At 38.0% G+C, this 18,515-nt stretch overlaps 3 protein-coding genes and 1 non-coding gene across 11 annotated transcripts in view; all 4 read right to left on the bottom strand.

Moving 5' to 3' along the window:
- Positions 1 to 4,040, bottom strand: part of LOC132143940 (SH3 and PX domain-containing protein 2A-like) — an 85,741-nt gene extending 81,701 nt beyond the window's left edge. For all 7 annotated transcript variants that reach the window (XM_059554592.1, XM_059554594.1, XM_059554597.1 and 4 more), the window contains exon 1: positions 3,502 to 4,040. In XM_059554592.1, the coding sequence (XP_059410575.1) occupies positions 3,502 to 3,573 (72 nt within the window). In that variant the 5' untranslated portion in view covers positions 3,574 to 4,040. The remainder of the gene's footprint in view (positions 1 to 3,501) is intronic.
- A 2,894-nt stretch (positions 4,041 to 6,934) lies between these two features.
- Positions 6,935 to 12,805, bottom strand: stn1 (STN1 subunit of CST complex). Of its 2 annotated transcripts, none has more exons than XM_059553307.1 (10): positions 12,469 to 12,805; positions 12,082 to 12,177; positions 11,318 to 11,395; positions 11,006 to 11,173; positions 10,749 to 10,869; positions 8,556 to 8,706; positions 7,850 to 7,975; positions 7,519 to 7,591; positions 7,024 to 7,185; positions 6,935 to 6,965 (listed from the first exon to the last, which is right to left on the bottom strand). In XM_059553307.1, exons 1-9 carry the CDS (start codon positions 12,596 to 12,598, stop codon positions 7,028 to 7,030), a joined length of 1,101 nt encoding a protein of 366 aa, XP_059409290.1. In that variant the 5' UTR covers positions 12,599 to 12,805; the 3' UTR covers positions 6,935 to 6,965; positions 7,024 to 7,027. The 2 variants fall into 2 exon arrangements, with proteins under 2 accessions (XP_059409290.1, XP_059409291.1); XM_059553308.1 differs by having other exon boundaries at positions 6,942 to 7,185; positions 12,469 to 12,615; positions 12,703 to 12,803.
- A 493-nt stretch (positions 12,806 to 13,298) lies between these two features.
- On the bottom strand, positions 13,299 to 13,370 carry trnae-cuc (transfer RNA glutamic acid (anticodon CUC)). The gene has a single exon. It is a non-coding gene; the product is annotated as a tRNA-Glu (tRNA).
- A 4,884-nt stretch (positions 13,371 to 18,254) lies between these two features.
- The window catches only part of LOC132143939 (leucine-rich repeat-containing protein 58-like), a 3,543-nt gene continuing 3,282 nt past the window's right edge, over positions 18,255 to 18,515 (bottom strand). Inside the window, exon 4 of the mRNA XM_059554591.1 lies at positions 18,255 to 18,515. This exon is cut by the window's right edge and continues 565 nt beyond it. The gene's annotated coding sequence lies outside the window, so the exon portion shown is untranslated.

Genomic DNA, 18,515 nt, shown 5'->3' with positions numbered 1-18,515 from the left:
AGGAGGAGGGGAAATGAAAACGCGGAAATTGAAGACAGGCAGGATGCAGCGGGAGTCATATATCAGTACATGAACGTATGCGAGTGCTGGTATAGGATGTGTGTGGGATAAGGCGGGAGGGGGGACAGTTTAAAGGGACAGTCTACCCAAAAATTAAAAGAGACAGTTACAGCAGATCACTGTTTCAAAGGTTTGGCCACAAAATGCAAATAACATGCATGTTAACATGGCTGCTGTATGAAAAAAAGGCTTCCTTATTTGTTCTGTGTAAACTGCTGTTCAAAAAAATCGAAGATGCATTAAATTGATAACAAAGTAAAAGACTTTTAAATTGTTACAAAATATTTATTCTGTTGAAAAGCATCCCAGTTTCCCACAAAAACATTATTAAGCACAACAGTTTCCAACAATGATAATAATAACTGTTTCTTGAGCAGCAAATCAGAATAATTTCTAAAGGATCATGTGACACTGAAGACTAGAGTAATGATGCTGATCATTTTGCTTTGCCATCATATTAATTATAATATTATTATAATATAATATTATTATAATATTATTATAATAGGATTATAATAATATATCACAATATTTCGGTTTTACTGTATTTTGAACGAATGAATTCAGTCTTGGCGAGCATGAGACTTCATTCAAAAATTCATTCATTCAACAAAAACTCCCACCTTTTGAAGAATAGAGTGCACGCAACTTTACTGTTTGACAAAATAACACCTGCGACCTTAAAAACAATATCACAAAAATGGAGAACACAACTTGACAGCTCAAATAATACAGAAGCAATAGAAAATGTGCCCAATTTAATTACATTGTAGGTTACCTTTCTTAATTTTCCTTTTTTTTTTCTTTTTTTTTATAAAACAAGGGGCGAATCAAATTTTCATTGTTGTAGCAACCCACATTCTGCAACAAATGTTGTTGATTGAGCTTTACTTCTATTAAACAATCAACATTATTTAAACCTAGAATCTTAAAGTCTGTTTGTAAACCCAAGCTTACAGTAGTATAATATGGCTAATTGGAATAATGCACACAAGTCTTATGGACAACTTTTATGGTAGGCTGCTTTTAAATCAGCTTGATCATCATATGCTTCTGTTATATGGAAAACAGAAGCACGAACATTCTTCAAACCATCTCTTCGGTGCTCCACTGAAAACAAGAAAATCGAAAACACCTGGAACAGCAGGAGGATGAGTAAACGATGAGAGAACTTTCATTTCAGTAGCCATTAAAAAGGGCAAACAATCCTGATTCATGGCATGTTGTGGCATGAACGTCTTGTAGTGGACTATGACAAGGATTTAACAGATGGAAAATGTGTCATATACAAAAGCTGACAAGACAGCAGATTGTCTAGGGAGAGCCTCAAGGCAGCTTTGTGTAAGGTTCACACACACACACACACACACACACACACAAACACATTTCGGACATGTGGGGCTCTGTTGGGAACCAGTGCTCGCTAATGAAGTGAGTGTGTGAGAAAACATGTCACACACACACGATTCCCACAAAGACATAATAGAAGCAATTCTATCCACCTTTGGAGGAGGGTTTCAGTGCTCACTTCCTGTCTGGAAGCATGACATTTTCCATTGTATGACCCCCTATTTTTACTCAGTCCTACTTCAAATTCTCAGCTGACTAATGATGACAAACCTGCACTCCTTTTCCGAAGCGGTTGTGAATACACTCTTTATCATCCTACCGATGCACGTTAAACTTGTCCCAGATCAGAGTAAAAGCCAGTAAAAACCTTGTCTAGAGTATAAAGGAGTTTTCTGCCCTTTCTGTAAATACAGTCAAGCTTTCATTCAAAGAGAGGAAGTCAGATCGTTCCTGGGGATCAAAACAAGGGCATGTGGGTTCACATTTCACCTCCTCCTTTTCTCTCTCTCTATCTTTCTCTCTCAAAAGGAAAGCATAGCCGCCTGTTTGATAAACATTATTTACTAATGAGACTGAACAACTGCTTTTCTCTTTTACTCTTTTTCCAGAGTATGTGGCAGCCTGTGGGATACAAGGCCATGCATCTTCTGAAGAATCAGGCTCTCGGGAGAGAATGCAGTGAATCTGTGGCAAAGCAAATGACTCCCAGTGCAAGTTATGGGGGAGGATGCTGTACTAATGCTGATCTGAGAACAGCTCTACAGCTTTCGTGGTTAGGAGATTGAGAAATGGGCCCATGTTAAACAAGCTCTTCAAAACATAAAGCCACTACTACTGATGAATGTCAAGGCTGTTGAAATGTACCATCATTTCAGAATGATAGAATTTTTGTTGGACTGGCTAAAAACTGTGTTTCTCAATTTTGAATGAAAAAAAAAAAAATGTGAAAAGTTGGACATGCACTCAAGCTGGAATGAACTTCACACGTTTCTTAATTCCAGGTCTTAATTTATACCTGGAAATAAACTATGCTTGATTATTATGAATATGAAAAAGGAATAAATATTTAGGCCCAAGATTTTGTACTAGGCCACTAATCAACTGGTAACATCTGAACTCTTTGTACAGTAGGTCAGATGTATTTACTTCCACTGAAGTGCAAGACACTCTTTGGATGATCATTCTCAAATCATGAGTGATCATATGCAAAACACAAATAAATCTTAAATTCATACAGCTTTTAAAAATACATTTGCACCTGTTATATTAATGATGAAATTAGTAATGAAAAGGCTGTATTCAATAAGAAACATGCACTGGACTTTTGTGTACAGGTTGAAAATGGGACAGATTTTTATATATCAAACATTGCACAAATTCACTCTATGTTGAACTAGTCTTTATGTAATATGGTCTGGCATGTGCTTTGGAGAAGTGGTATCATAAATATTTAAAACAAGCCGCAGAGTCCATCTTTTGCAGGAAATACATAAGCTTCTACTCCAGCTATAAATGGGCACTTGTTCGGGCCACTGAACCCAGAAGTCACTGAAGTTGTGGCCTAAATTGCTTGAAAAGGGGGCGTGGCAGAAAGTATAATAACTTTTGACGACAAAACACGCACGCCACTGATCATTAGATGCACAAATATTCTTCAAAAAACAGTTTTGGATTATCTTTCCATGTTCATAGAAACAATCAAGCGTTTTCACAAATTGTGATTATGTTATTGACATTAGCCTACCTGCAGAATCTTACATAGAAATCTAAATCCACTAACTAATTTGCCAAATGAATAAAACCGAGTATGCATATGCAGGTGTTTAATCTGAGGTAGCCTAAATATTTTCGGTACTTTATTCATTTATTTGTTGTCGTTTTAAATCTAAAAAGAACGTCTGTGGTTAGTATGTGTATTATTTTCCAATAAAAATCAAACTCTCTCATCTCGGCTAATGATAAAAAACCTGACTCTTATAGGAAAACGCAGCACCGCTCAAAACCTATTAGGTCATAACGTTGCAGAAATGCAATTTTGTATCTCAAGATCAGGTTCGAGAAGGACGCAAGGTGAATAGGTAACCAACTCACGTAATGTTTGGATGGATTCCTCCTCTTCTCCACATCCACCACTTTTACATCCAAAACTGTCCTAAACTGCATTGTGAAAAGCGAGGCGTCGGGAGCGCGGCTAGTAATCAGACAGCTATAGAATTAAATGGACAGTAACGAAGACGTTTGCACGAATGATATCGATGTTCCGCTTCTCAGTGACTGCAAACGATTGTTGCCCCCGGCCCGTGCTTCCGTTTAATCAGTCCGTTTATTCCCCCCTGACGTAATGTAGAAATGAAGATCGAGTAATAAATCATGCAAAACTTATATCCGCCTGCAGGAAACGCACATTCCCGCATCCATTTCTCTTAGAACGCAGAGAGGATTCGCGAACCGCCGCGTCCCAGCTGAATTCGAATCGAGACGCGTTCTACAGTGTCATTCTGGAATCCGGATCGACGCGTCATAAAGGCACGAGCGCGTCCTTTGTGTGGACTACAGTAGTGAAGCTGAAGTCTGGGGGTTCTCCTCAAACGTGAGAGGCGCACGTCATATTCATCAAGGCATTCGCAGGAAGCGCGCGCACACACTGGGATATTTGGGCAATGGGGCTGGGCTTCTTGACAAGGGCTCTGTTGCAGTTTAAGAGCCTCTACAGGGAGAAAAAATAATAATAATAAAACGAGACGAGTGTTGTGTTGATAGCACTGTCCTCCTTCGTAGACAATGGCTGGATTTTACAGACCAGGCATTGTTTGTTTGGTTAGGCTTGTTTAAAGGTCAACTGTGTGAGAAAAGAATACAGTAGCGGAACTTGTTTCTAATAAAACCATGTCACACACCAGATATGCATTTTATTTTTTTTAAACGATCCATTCATATAAATGCAAAATCTGAATAGTCTATATACGCATGCAAACAAATTTCATAAAAGCCAGCTGCGCATCAATTCCTTAATCTAAAAAAAATCACAGACAGTATGAGACGTGATTCCTGTTACTCATATTTCCACTGAGCCTACAGAAACCTGAACGCGCACAGATTCAGATGTGCTCATGGACAGTGACGTGTCTCACAGCTCACATTGACCCCTTTAGGCCATTGAGTGTAACTACAGTTTCAAACGACCCCATTTAGCTCACCAACTATAAAAACCCAGGGCCCGTATGCATGAAAAATCTTAGTGCAAAGAGTTGCTCATAGTAACAAAATTCTGAGAAAATTCTTAGAAGTGTGGGTGTTTCCTCTTAAAATGAAAGAAAAGTTCATAGTACAGAAAAAAGTCATTTAGAAAGCCTTAAGCTTTTTGAGAATTAATGTCTTAAGGTACTAGTACAGATGAGGACTTTTAAGATGCGTTATAGTTTCTTTAGCAGAGGAGATATTTGACAAAACACGAAGAGGGGGAAGAAATATGTTCAGTATTGTATCACGGATTGGATCATGTTTGTGACTCATCTTATTAGAGACTGATGCTAACATCTCCGACACAGCGCAGAAATGCCAAAGCACCAGAAATTAGTTACATTAACATATCTGGCAATTGGAAAAAATGCAGCAGCGAGGATTTGGATCTGTCACAACTTTCTATAAGCAAAGTGATCACACAAACAATTACCTTATTGTATCACTGTTTATTTCCTATCAAACACATTAAGTAGCATATATACATAATGTATGTATGTATGTGTATGGTAAAACTTAAAGAATTACACCTATAATTTCAAAGTGAAGGCTTATTACAGACCCGACAATTAAAAGCGCTCTTCTATTTTCTTCTTGGACAACCAACCAATCACAGTCTTTAAAATGCTGTGTCATACCCATAGACTGTATAAAAACATGGACGTAGTGTCTGTGACGTCACCCGTAGACTCCTGAAGAGTTTTTGAAGCCTAAAGTGTGCAGAGCGAGCCGTCGCCAACTTGGCAGCGCGTCACCGTGCGACTCTCCCGGACAATAGAAAATGGGCAAAAGGGCGGGAGCTGGTTGCTGAAGCCACCCCCACCTAGCGCGACGGCTGTGACAGCAGTGGCATTTCACATAGACAGTAAAAGAAATGGACACAGCAACCCATTGGAACTCAATTGAGACAAGTGAAGCCCATTTTTAGTGATTTTTAGCACTTCCGTTTCTGACGCGCAGACTCAAACTAAGCTTGATGACCTCAGCAACCTGTCTGCCAGATGTAAATCTTCTAGTAGCTGTGCGTGCAAACTGCCATCGTTAATCTTGCAGAGACGGCGAGCTTGAACGGGGAGTTCTTTGGCGTGAGTGAGCAGGAGTAAGTTTTCTGATTAATTATTTTGTATAGTATTTTAAAATGTAACACCAGGGCTTGTATCTATGGGCTTCTCTCTTGACGTCTCCCCGATTGCCTGCGAGCTTCTCTTCCTGTCTGTACGGTAATTTCTCTACTGTGCGACAGAGAGTCGAGTGGTTATGACGCAATCGTTAGCCTATTTTTACAAAAACTGTTTCTACGGGGCCATAATGTAACATAGAAGGTAATGGAGCCCTTTATACATTGTCGTGGATCTTTAGAAATAATTAATGGACAAATGGAGTCTTTAAACGCCTCAGATGTAAAGTTATTTGCTGTCAAAGTGACGCCAAAATGAATGGGAGGTCAATGGGATGCTAACGTAAGTGAAGTTCTGCTACAAGATGGCGGCACCCGGCCGACTTCAACTTCCGGTCGACTTCCTTCCCGCCTGGCAATTCACCTGTCACTCAAGTGGCCACGCCCTTAATTATGCAGAACTTTAAGGCTTAATATAATTTAAACGGATGAGTTATAAAAATATTCACCCCCCTCACAATTGTCATGAAGGGCAAAATTAGCTATTTAGACCAAAATTATTTTTTGCACCAGGCTGTAAACGTTTTTTTCTGCTGTAAAGTTGGGCATTTTAACATGGGGAGTCTATGGGACTGACTCCCTTTTGCAGCCAGCCTCAAGCGGCCAGTCGATGATTTGCAGTTTTAGTCACTTCCTTATTGGCCTCACGAGAGAGAGCGGGAGGTTGGCGCTCGGTCATACCCATCTGCGGGGTCAGCCCCGCCTCCTCATTAAGAAATGGTTTTGTCTTTTCCACGCTCAGAGTTGCTCTCAGATTGTGAATCTCTCTTAAATTAAGACTCCTACGTAGAAATCTTTTAAGCTAAATTAGGAGCTTTCTGAGAGGATTCTTAGAAGCTTTAAGAATATGGGCCCAGGACACTCTGTACCGTATAATGAAAGTGAAAGGGAGCTGGTTGCATCAAGCTCTTATTATTATTATAAAATCTTTAACAGGGATATTACATTTGGGTTAAACAGTACAAAATACTCAATTATTTGTTTAATTTCTTAAAGAGATAATCTAGCATCAATAATAATGCTTAAGTAAATACTGAATTTCTGTATGCTCTTCTTATGATGAAACATATGGGGAAAAATAGTAAATAAATAAAAAATAAATTATGTATGAAATTGACTTTAATGATTTAAATAAAACAGGTCTTCATGATTGTTTTTAACAATTCGATTATATTTTATGTAAAAAAAAAAAAAATGATGCTACAAAACAGTGTAGTGTGATTCTTTTGTGCTTATTACATCACTATTGCATTCTAAAAATGTCAGGGCAACCTCCAGCACCTCTCGACTCAGATTTTGGCTGTAGCGCTGCCTCAAGCTGGACAAAATATGCAGGACATGGCATCCTTTCTCAGCATCTGCCAAAAAGAAGAAGGAAAAAATGCATACGAGGAAGGTCCTCTTCTCATGTATGGGTATGATTTGAAATAACGTTGCCTGCCTGTACATTATCTCACTCATTATATTAATTATGAAATAAAATACAATAAATGTACAAAAATTAATACTGCTTCGAATTGAGACTATTATTTGAAATGAAAACAACATCAGATATATAGTTTATTTTACAAAATAATCTGACCTGAGAATTCAGTCTAGTGTAAAAACAAATATTATTAAAGTTTAATAATATTAATAACATGATGTGCAAGTAGTACGCAAAAAACAATGAAACAAAAAAAACCACTCACATTTTTCCCTTTTGGTATCCTCTCGTAAAACATCCTTAATCGCTGTGTGAAGATCTTTGTCTTGCTCTGTTACCTAAAACAGGCAAGTTAATGACAATATAATTCTATTTTACACTAGTTTTAGACATTATATGTTATATAACATTTCTGTTGTGATTAAACCACATTAAATATTATTTTAAAATCCCAGTGGTACAGTCCTGAGATGTGTAGAAAGCATGTGTAGGAAGCAAATCTTAGACATTATCCCTTTAATTTTGTTCAGAGTCTCCTGAGGTAACCTTAACACTGTTTGTAATTGCTAAGAGGTGTGTGTAACCATTGCACATACATTGTAGACTTCATCCTGTGCTCGTATTTTCCGGAATATTTGTCCCTCATCCTGGAGAACGCTTAGAGTCTCTTTCAGAAGGTTTCGAATTTGTGTGGCAAATGATGTCCCGGGCTGATCTGACTCCTTTAGACAAAAAAAAAAAGAAAAATTAATATATATATATATATATATATATATATATATATATATACCTTTTGAAGGATGCGTCACCTCAACAATGAATCACATTTCTGTCATGCATTATTCAAAATGACCAATTCCACCGCCCAAAATCTTCCAACAAATAAAGCACACTTAAATAAAATGCTAATTTCATGCACATTCTCATTTGACTACTAAGGAAGATATTGTTAGGCTTCTCATTAGTATACTTCTCATCCCCATATGCTGCCGTCCTTGAATTTCCAGACTAGCAGCATCTCATAAAAGTGCTACAGACGATCACTCCCTGCTGCCATCAAACAGCACAACACATCCTCCCTGCCGTGCCCACCATAATTTATTCCTGGCTCTTATATTTTGTTATAATCCAGCCAAGAGTAGTGACATTGAACAAGGACAGTTTACTTTGGTAGCTTTATGCATTCATCTTTTTCGTATGCAAAATCTGCATATCTATCTGCCATAAAGGGACAATAAAGTTTAAGTCTATCTATCGATCTATCTATCTGAGTATAACGGAGGTCAAGGTCAGGCCCAGTACCTTTTCTGCTGAAGAACTCTGGATCAGCGGATGTAAGAGGAACTCAACATCGTATGGACGAAACCTGGCAACCTCTTTCTCAAAGAAGAACTCCTTAAGGGTTAGAACGGACCGAGACAGCAAATAGTGGAAACGTGAGGAACCACCTGCTCTGTAAATAAAATGTAAAAGCATTTTTGTACGTTTTTAAGCATATGAAAAAAAAAAAACAATTACCGGTATATATATATATATATATATATATATATATATATATAGTATGTTTGGAAACATTACTATTTTTAATGTTTTTGAAAGAAGTTTCTTCTGCTCATCAAGCCTGCATTTATTTGATCAAAAATACAGAAAAAACTGTAATATTGTGAAATATTATTAAAACTTAAAATAATAGTTTTCTATTTGAATATACTTTTAAAAAATAATTTATTCCTGTGATGCAAAGCTGAATTTTCAGCATCATTACTCCAGCCTTCAGTGTCACATGTAACATCCAGTCTATCACATGATCATTTAGAAATCATTCTAATATTCTGATTTATTATGAGTGTTGGGAACAGTTCTGCTGTCTAATATATTTGATGAATAAAAGGTTAAAAAGAACTGCATTTATAAAAATAAAAAAATCTAATAATATTTATTCTAATAATATATTTTCTTTACTTTTTCTTTACTTATCACTTTTTATCAATTTAACACATCCTTGCTGAATAAAAGTATTGATTTTATTTAAAAAAAAGAAAGAAAGAAAATTACTGACCCCAAATTACTGACCAGTAGTGTATATTGTTATTACAAAATATTTATATTTTAAAAACTTTTTTTTTTTACTTTTTATTCATCAAAGTATCCTAAAAAAGTATCACATGTTGTGAAAAAATATTAAGCAGCAGAACTGTTTCCAACTTTGATAATGAATCATCATATTAGAATGATTTCTAAAGGATCATGTGATAATGATCCTAAAAATTCAGCTTTGCATCACAGAAATAAATTATAATTTAAAGAATAATAAATTTAAAAACAATTATTTTAAATTGTAATAATATTTCACAATATTACATTTTTTTCTGTATTTTTGATCAAATAAATGCAGGCTTGATGAGCAGAAGAAACTTCTTTCAAAAACATTAAAAATAGTAATGTTTCCAAACTTTTGGTCTGTACTGTACATATATACATGCAGACATATATACAAACATGATGCTTAGAACTGCGGTTCATCAGACCAGAGAATCTTGTTACTCAGAGTCTGAAGGTCCTTTAGGTGCATTTTTTGCAAATTCCAAGTGTGTTTTCATGTGTCTTCACCGAGGAGAGGATTGAGTCTTGTCACACCAGCATAAAGCAAAGATTGGTGGAGTGTTGCGGCAATGTTTGTCCTTCTGTAGGTTTCTCCTTCCTCCACATATGATCATGGAGCTCAACAGGAATGACCATCAGCATCTGGGTCACCACTCTAACCAAAACCTTTCTCCATCAGTTGCTCGGTTTGGCCAGGAGGCCAGCTCTAGGAAGAGCCCTAGTTTTTCCAAACACTTTCAATTATGGATAATGGAGGCTACATGCCTCTGTGAACCTTCAATGCAGCAGATTTTTTCTGAACTCTTCCCAAGATGTGTGGCTTGATTCTTTTTAGCTTTAGTCAAATTGTGGTAACATTTACAAGCAAAATGAATGCTGCTGAGATAAGTTCAAAAGATAATGTGCGTGTTCCTGTTGCTCAGTGGTAGAGCATTGTGTTTGCAGTGCAAAAGGTTGTGGGTTCAATTCCCAGGGAATGTGCATGGTTAAAAAAAATGTATAGCCTGAATGCAAGTTGCTTTGGATAAAAGCATCTGCCAAATGCATAAATGTGAAAAATAAATTATATATACTTATGCAATGGAATTATTTAAGTTTTCTATCTTTAATAAATATGCAAAGAGAAAAAAACTATTATTTGCTTTGTCATTATGGTGTATGGAGTGTAGATCGATGTGTGGGAAAAAGTAATTTAAAGTAGTTTAACATCAGGCTGCCGCATAAAAGTTTGTAAAATAAAAATGAAGATAATTATTATTTAATTTTTTCCATCGTGCATATTTTTATCATGCATATTCAATATATATGCATATATTTCCCCCTGTAACAGAATTAGGTTAATGTCCTTGCAGTGTAAGATCTAAGATATCACAATCTTTCTGTCTGACTCACTCTGTGCCGCCCAAGTCATCTTCTGGCTTCTGGGACGGCTGATCATAGCACTTTCTATACAGCCGAGGCATTTCCAGCATACGTGAGATCTGCACCGTCATCGCAGGGTCATTTACTTTATCTAAACACAGAGTGATGATTACAGAAAAATAATTATAACTGACTCCATCTGTTTTTACAAACAGGCTCAATCTAACGGATTAAACAAACTAATTATGTGTAAGAATAGAATCTGAATTCTTGAACATTTGACTCACAGAAGGAGGTGGCGCTGATCTCCCTCGCATCCCTGGAGGTTTTGACGGTTCCTCGTACCCTCAGCAGGTCTCCGATCTCCAGCACAGTGCTCTTCTGTTCAGCCTCCTTCAGACGTCTGAGTTCATCTTCAATGTTAAATCCTCTGGAGGATCCGCTAGGGTCACTGGCTGTATTGACATTAGCACTGGATTAGTACTTTTAATGGGTTAATGTCCATTACATATATTTTCTATAGCTTTATTTTATTTTATTTTGGTGATTCAATATTTACGTAATGGTTCTAATGCTGTGTCAGCGTTTTCATAACTTACATTTAGTTGATCCTCCTTGATCACTAGATTTCTCATCTTTCCAACAAAGACAATTTATGACACCAGTACTATCATCCACTGTGTGTTGAAGGAGAATAGACAAGGAAGAGTAAGTCCAGGTGCAACAAGTGCCCATTTTTTTCAGGTAAAGTCCTGGGTCACTTGGTTCCCAGGGCAAGATAACACACAAACAAAGCAAAATCACTAGTCAAGTGCTAAAATTTATGGAGAAACAAAGAAAATGTCCAACTAGACACTGACAACCACTCATTTTTGTTGTGATCTATTTGATAACAGATTTTTGGATTGTTATATTTAACTATATTTTAACTATACTTTGAATATATTTTACTTTATTATTGTTTTTTGTACAAAATATAGACCTAATAATTGTTCCTGTGGCTCAAGTGGAGCATTACATTAGCAGCGCAAGGTTGTAGGTTCAATTCCCAGGTAACACGTTAAGTCACTTTAGATAAAAGCTTCTGCTAAATGGATATTCTTTTTTTTCAACTATACTTTTTTTAACTATACTTTGAATATATTTTACAAAATATAGACCTAATAATTGTTCCTGTGGCTCAAGTAGAGCATTACATTAGCAGCGCAAGGTTGTAGGTTCAATTCCCAGGTAACACGTTAAGTCACTTTAGATAAAAGCTTCTGCTAAATGGATATTCTTTTTTTTCAATAAGGCAACACTAAAATGTTTACACTTTAATGTTGAAATATAAAAACAATAAATAAAACATGTTTTTCCAGACCCCCATAGCAGTAGAAATCTTCTCTCTCTCGCTTGTAAACAACCGTCCCCAGTACATCCACCTTGAAGATTGGGTGAGTCTTATAGAAATAAACACCTACAAAACATCACATGCACATGTCAAATATGGGAGCTTTCGGGCAACAGAATAAGAACAGATTCTTCTTATCTATGTATTATTATTTAAAAACAGCACCTGACAAACAAACAACTAGCTGACAAATAATGCGAACACCTTCCCGTTTCTGTAAAGCAACAAGTAGCGGGACTACAGGTGTTTAGAAAAGAGTTTAGAAAAGTACTTTAGTAATTATTCTCGTGCAGTTCAAGACAAATCCAGTCAACAAAATCAAAGGGGCCAGGGGTTGACTGCTTGATTGTACGCTACCAGGTACTTGTGTGGACTCTTTCATCTGTAGGATGTCAGTGATGTAGAGTCTCGAGTACGCGGAGAAGACGGGGTCCAGACCCCAGAGCATAGACGGCAGCTCATCAGCATCTCCGCGATTCACTGCCATCGGACATCACTGTCACACAACAAAGTTAAGCACCGAAAACTAAGAGAAGCATAAACACGACAGCAAACTTCAGCGCTTCTGATGTGATCTTGATTAAACTTAACTTGTTTTACTAAATGACGCAGCAGTAGGACATAAATAAGCTTTGAGCCTGATGAACGCGAGGAGTCATGTTTGTGTTTTTTCCGCTCTCTGCGCAGTTGACTCACTGCGCATTTACGAAAGCGCTACGCTGAGCTCATGAATATTAATTCGGAGGCCACGTGACAGGACCTCGAGGAAAAGGAAAATGACCAAGCAGTTTCGATTTACTAAATGTAGTGTACATAAATGTTAATATAGGGCAAATAAGCATTTGTTTTTAATTTTAAAGAATTTCGTCAATATATGTATAAAGTAAAGCTTTAAAATATGTTACTATTTTTAAACGTTTAAGGTTATTTATTTGTTTTATTGTTTACTTACTTTTTTTTTGTTTACTATGTGGAAAACTGATTGTGAGGAGGGAAAAAAAACAGATATGTGCAAATATTAAACGGGTGACCACGCGATGGCGCCATGTATCTAGAGAAAGCGTCGAGATCGTGCTGCAAAGAATTACGCATTTTTACAAAACATCGTTTTACACTGAGTTTTCAAAGGATGGCTAGATCTCGTTTCCAGAATGAGAAAATAGTTCAACGTAGGGTAAAAACAATTGTTCCCTGACCGGGAATCGAACCCGGGCCGCGGCGGTGAGAGCGCCGAATCCTAACCACTAGACCACCAGGGAGCGCTGACCCGCAAAGCCTTACCTGTCCTTTTGTTCTAATACTTATTTATGACGTCCATGTTTTTAAACTATTATGAACCTTAAGAACACTTCAGAAAGTATGATAATCATCTCCATCAAAAGGATCGTTGGACTTATTGTCCAAAACACACTTATGATCTTCTATAGTTTACACTTGGGTCTTGTGAAACACTGTAACGTTACTTAGATTACATTTTCAGATTGTCTTTTTTTTAGTGTTTAACGTTACCATCCACAAGGCTTTTGAAATATGAGCTTGATATATTTATTTCTGACAAGCTGGATGGTTTAAGCTATGCTATCTGTCCCCCAATCTGGCCAAGCCAGCAGTGGCGCCCCCAGAAAATTTTAACAGGGGTGGCCAGATGAGGCCACAGTAAATCTTGGGGTGGCACACCAAAATAAAGAGAAAATAATTAAGGGTTTCCAATATTGACAAAAAAAAATGGTATCCCTGGTATTTCTGGGATTTTATCGATAACGATAAATAGACAATAATGTCACTTTAATTGTGCTGATATCTTATTTCTAATTGTGCTGACAGATGACTCCTGAATTTTTTATTTTTACCTTTACGCCATTTTTTCTAGAAGTGTGCACCATCTTTTAGGTCAAATACTTGCATTTGGGCTGTTACCAAGCAAATGCAATCAGTATCAACAAAAATGATCTTTGCAATGTAGATAAAACAGAAGCTGCATCTGAAGATGTTTCTACACACTGTTTAATGCAGCTCTGTGGGACATGGTAACTTTAGCCTGCAGTTATAAATTAATAAATAATGTTCTGACATTTTAAAAATAAAACATTGAAAACTGATGTTCGAAATTATTTAAAAAATAAGAAGGTACCGTAAATATGAAATTAAAACCAGCAGTAGGTGGCAGTGAGTCACTGTTAATAAGTGAGTCATTGCGATTGAACCGAATCATTTAAACGGTTGATTTATTCAGGAACGAATCACTGTCATGTTGCTCAGAGACGCAAAACAGTGGCTGTGTTTGGAATGATTTTTGTTTGAACTGTTGTATAAAAGCAATGTCACACTTGTAATTATGCTGACTTTTAGAGAAAAATTTAACTCTTCGTGTGATAATAACTATATGAAATTATATAAACTATATAAATCTGTAAATTTTCTGCCCCATATTTTGAAAAATGTGATAATTCTAAATTTCCAGTGAAAGAACGCACTACAAATGCGTATGCGAACCAGTCTAGACCAGGGGTTTTCAAACTGTGGGTCGCGACCCACTCGTGGGTCACGGAATGGAACAAGGTGGGTCGCACAAAGTCACTTGGCTGCAGCTAATTTTGCGTTTCAATGACACACAGACACTAACACAGTTCAGTCTAGGGCTGCACGAATGTGACGAGTGGGGCGGGGCCTAGTGCCATGGGAACAGAGCTAGGCCGGTGGAGTGATTGGGAAATGAGCAACACTCACCGGTCTCAAGAACCACGGAGGAGATCGGAAAGATACAAAAGAGGAGCGATGACAGTGAAGGACGAGAGAGGACCAGGCCTGGGTTTTATTTTGTGTTTGTTTTTTATTTGTGCACGGCAGTCATCCGAGAGGGGCTGTCGCGCTGTTTTGTGTTTATTTGGTTATTAAAACTTTGTTTGATTGTCCGCCGGTTCCCACCTCTTTCCACGAAGGAGTCATCGAGGCGGTGGGCTGGAGTGAGTTCGCCCCCCCCCCCCATCCCCCCCCCCCCCCCCCCCCCCGGCAACTCACTCCAGCCCACCACATCGAGCACCCTCGGCGGCAGACTCCTTCGCCCTGCTCGATGGCACTGCGGATTCACCCCAGCGGCGAAGGATCTTCGGCAGCGCGCCCCTCCTTCCTCCCTGGCTTCGGCACCAGTGTAAAACATTAAAATCTTCACAATCACAGGAAGAAGGAGGCGGGAACTGGGAACCCACTCATCACAACGATATAGCCCACCAACATTAATAATGAACTGCAATATCCTTAGTGTGATTTTCAAATTGCAATTAAGTCCGTGTGCGTTGCGTGTTTTGAAGGTCTCAGAGCAATGTCATTAAAAGGTTCAATCGGTCTTTTTTTACCTATTTCACAATTATTTTAATCTCCAAACTGTTTTAGATAGTTCTGCTTTGCTTCTTATGCTTTTCTAAAAAAGTGTTGGATTGTGCTCCGTTCTCGCCGACACACACGGAAGGATCATGAATGCAACAAAACACAGCAGCGCAGATCACACTTCACTGGAGTGAGCCTGCTTCACGTTTTTATGGACACTACATATTTTAACGCCAGTAAACAAAAATTAAAACTTGTAAATTTGTAGTGAAATTTTCAGTTGTACTCTAAAATAAAATGGTTATTTTTCTTAAATACTTAATTTCTGTCATAAAAATTTTAAGTAAGATTAGGTTTAAAGTAATTTCACTCGTTGTTTTTTTTTTTTTTTAATATTTTGGTGGGTCGTGAAATATATTACACTTGTCTAGGTGGGTCGTGGAATGGAAAAGTTTGGGAACCACTGGTCTAGACCATCTAGACCAGTGGTTCCCAAACTTTTCCATTCCACGACCCACCTAGACAAGTGTAATCTATTTCATGACCCACCACAATATTTGAGGAAAAAAAAGGTTGATATTACTTTAAGCCTAATCTTACTTAAAAGTTTGATGACAGAAATGAAGTATTTAAGAAAAAAAAACTTTTTATTTTAGAGTAGGCCTACACCTGAAAAAAATCACTATTAATATTTAAGTTTTAATTTTTGTTTACAGACTTTAGAATATGTAGTGTCCATAAAAACGTTAAACAGGCTCACTCCAGTGAACTGTAATCTGCGCTGCTGTGTTTTGTTGCAGAAAATGCATTCACGATCCTTCCGTGTGTGTCGGTGAGAACGGAGCACAATCCAACACTTTTTTTAGAAAAAGCATAAGAAGCAAAGCAGAACTATCTAAAACTGTTTGGAGATTAAAATAATTGTGAAATAGGTAAAAAATAATAATAAACATGTGTCTCGTTTTAAATAAACAAAAAAAAAAAAAACTGGATGACATTAAGTTCAGGCAGAAATTTATTTTAGCAATGGTTAAATTAATGTTCAGCAATATCTTCAAAAGATTTCTGAACTTTGGCAAATTTTTCTCTAAAAAGAGATGATACGTCAAGGAGTATTGCATTATTTTTTTGTGCATTTTGTTATGTGGAAATGTTTAAATCTTGTAGTGTTACAATTAACCCTGCGTTTGTGCACTGCTCACCCTGTACATGTGAAATGCTTTTTACAAACCGTTTCCCGAACGAAAAAAGTGCACAGAGCTCAAACGGACGATAGAAATGAATGAACATGGCCTACCTGAAACCGTTTTCGTAACATTTGTTTTCTGGTGTATGCAATCTCATGCGGAATATAGTGTATTGAAGTGAGCAAGTTTTTCTCTTTTAATAATGCGGACCGATTGAACCTTTTAATGACATTGCTCTGAGACCTTCACTGTTATTACAACTCGTGCGCGCCCGCGCTTCAAAACACGCAAAGCACGCGGACTTAATTGCAATTCGAAAATCACACTAAGGATATTGCAGTCCTTATTAATGTTGGTGGGCTATATCATTGTGACGAGTGGGTTCCCGGTTCCCGCCTCCTCCTTCCCGTGATTGAGAAGTTTTTAATGTGTTAGACTGGTGCCGAAGCCTGGGAGGAAGGAGGGACGCGCTGCCGAAGATCCCTCGGCACTGAGGTGAATCCGCAGTGCCATCGAGTAGGGCGAAGGAGGATGCTCGAGGCGGTGGGCTGGAGTGAGTTGCCGGGGAGACGGACGCTCCTCTTTTGTATCCTTCCGATCTCCTCCGTGGTTCTCGAGACTGGTGAGTCGAGCAGGTGTCGCTCAATTCCAATCACTCCACCGGCCTCGCACCGTTCCCACTCGTCACTTTCGTGCAGCCCTAGACTGAACTGTGTGTGTGTGTGTCATTGAAACGCAAATTTAGCTGCAGCCAAGTGACTTTGTGCGACCCACCTTGTTCCATTCTGTGACCCACAAGTGGGTCGCGACCCACAGTTTGAAAACCCCTGATCTAGACGTATGTGCACACTCTGTGATTTGTTTGGACGGGAGGGCGACGGGGGGAGGACTACACCGGTGCTGCCAATCTGCGATCTTTTTTGGTGGCTGCAGCATGTGCTGCATTTTTATTTATTTTTTCCCCCACTTCTTAAACTATTACGAATTTACATTGTGCATTTAAATTTATAGTAGGTTACACACTGAAAATCATCCTAGGGGTGGCCACAGGGGTGGCCAGAGTTTATTCAGTGGTGGCCGTGGCCACTCCTGGCCACCCCTTGGGGGCGCCCCTGCAAGCCAGTGCCCAAAACCCCTTTTTAAAAACAGCCAGGGACCTTTATTTTTATTTTTACAGCAGAGTATTTCTAGAAAACTTACTCTTTTCCTTATTTCAGTTCTCTAACCCCGGTTTTGTGTTTTGAAATGTGTTGAATCAGACCTGTAAAGCTGAGAGAAGTGCTGACTCATCCTACCTTTGAGATTCCTCTGTAAAACAAACTGTCCCATTATTCCAGAGAGAGAGATGGAGAGTTTCCTCCTCATCTCAGCAGAGGTGTCGCAATCTGTGTCAGGTCACTGTAAGATCGTAAACAGTGATAAAGACTTATATCTGCAGTAAGAGTGTTAACTGATGGGAGAAGAGTGGATAGAAACTGGTCATAAATGCAGCTGTCAGATCTCGATGTGAACTCACGGACTCAAAACTCTCCAAGTCATACACATTTATGCAATAATCATCACCGTATGATCAAATAGTCAGACTGACTCAAAAAACTAGTGCTCTAAAGAAACACACAAACTACAGATAAGTTATCATCAAGGAATATAATATATGTTTTATTAGTCTACTATTAAGGCCATTATGAGCTCTTAGAGACAGAAAACCATTTAATACTGATCTGAAACCTGTTTGATATAGCCAAACTTCTGAGAATAAGACTAAATACAAAAAAACTGTCATGGATGGTAGCTATCTATACATTTTCAAATTGTGTGATGTAGCCATCATAGTCCATAAGCTGACCTTTGGACAGAAAAGTTAGGGCAGATTAACAGTCAATACAAAGAAGA

This window comes from Carassius carassius, chromosome 7 (assembly GCF_963082965.1).
Source record: "Carassius carassius chromosome 7, fCarCar2.1, whole genome shotgun sequence".
NCBI classification, from domain to species: domain Eukaryota; kingdom Metazoa; phylum Chordata; class Actinopteri; order Cypriniformes; family Cyprinidae; genus Carassius; species Carassius carassius.
Note: the sequence above shows the minus strand (reverse complement) of the source record. Positions and strands in the feature narration are given on the sequence as shown.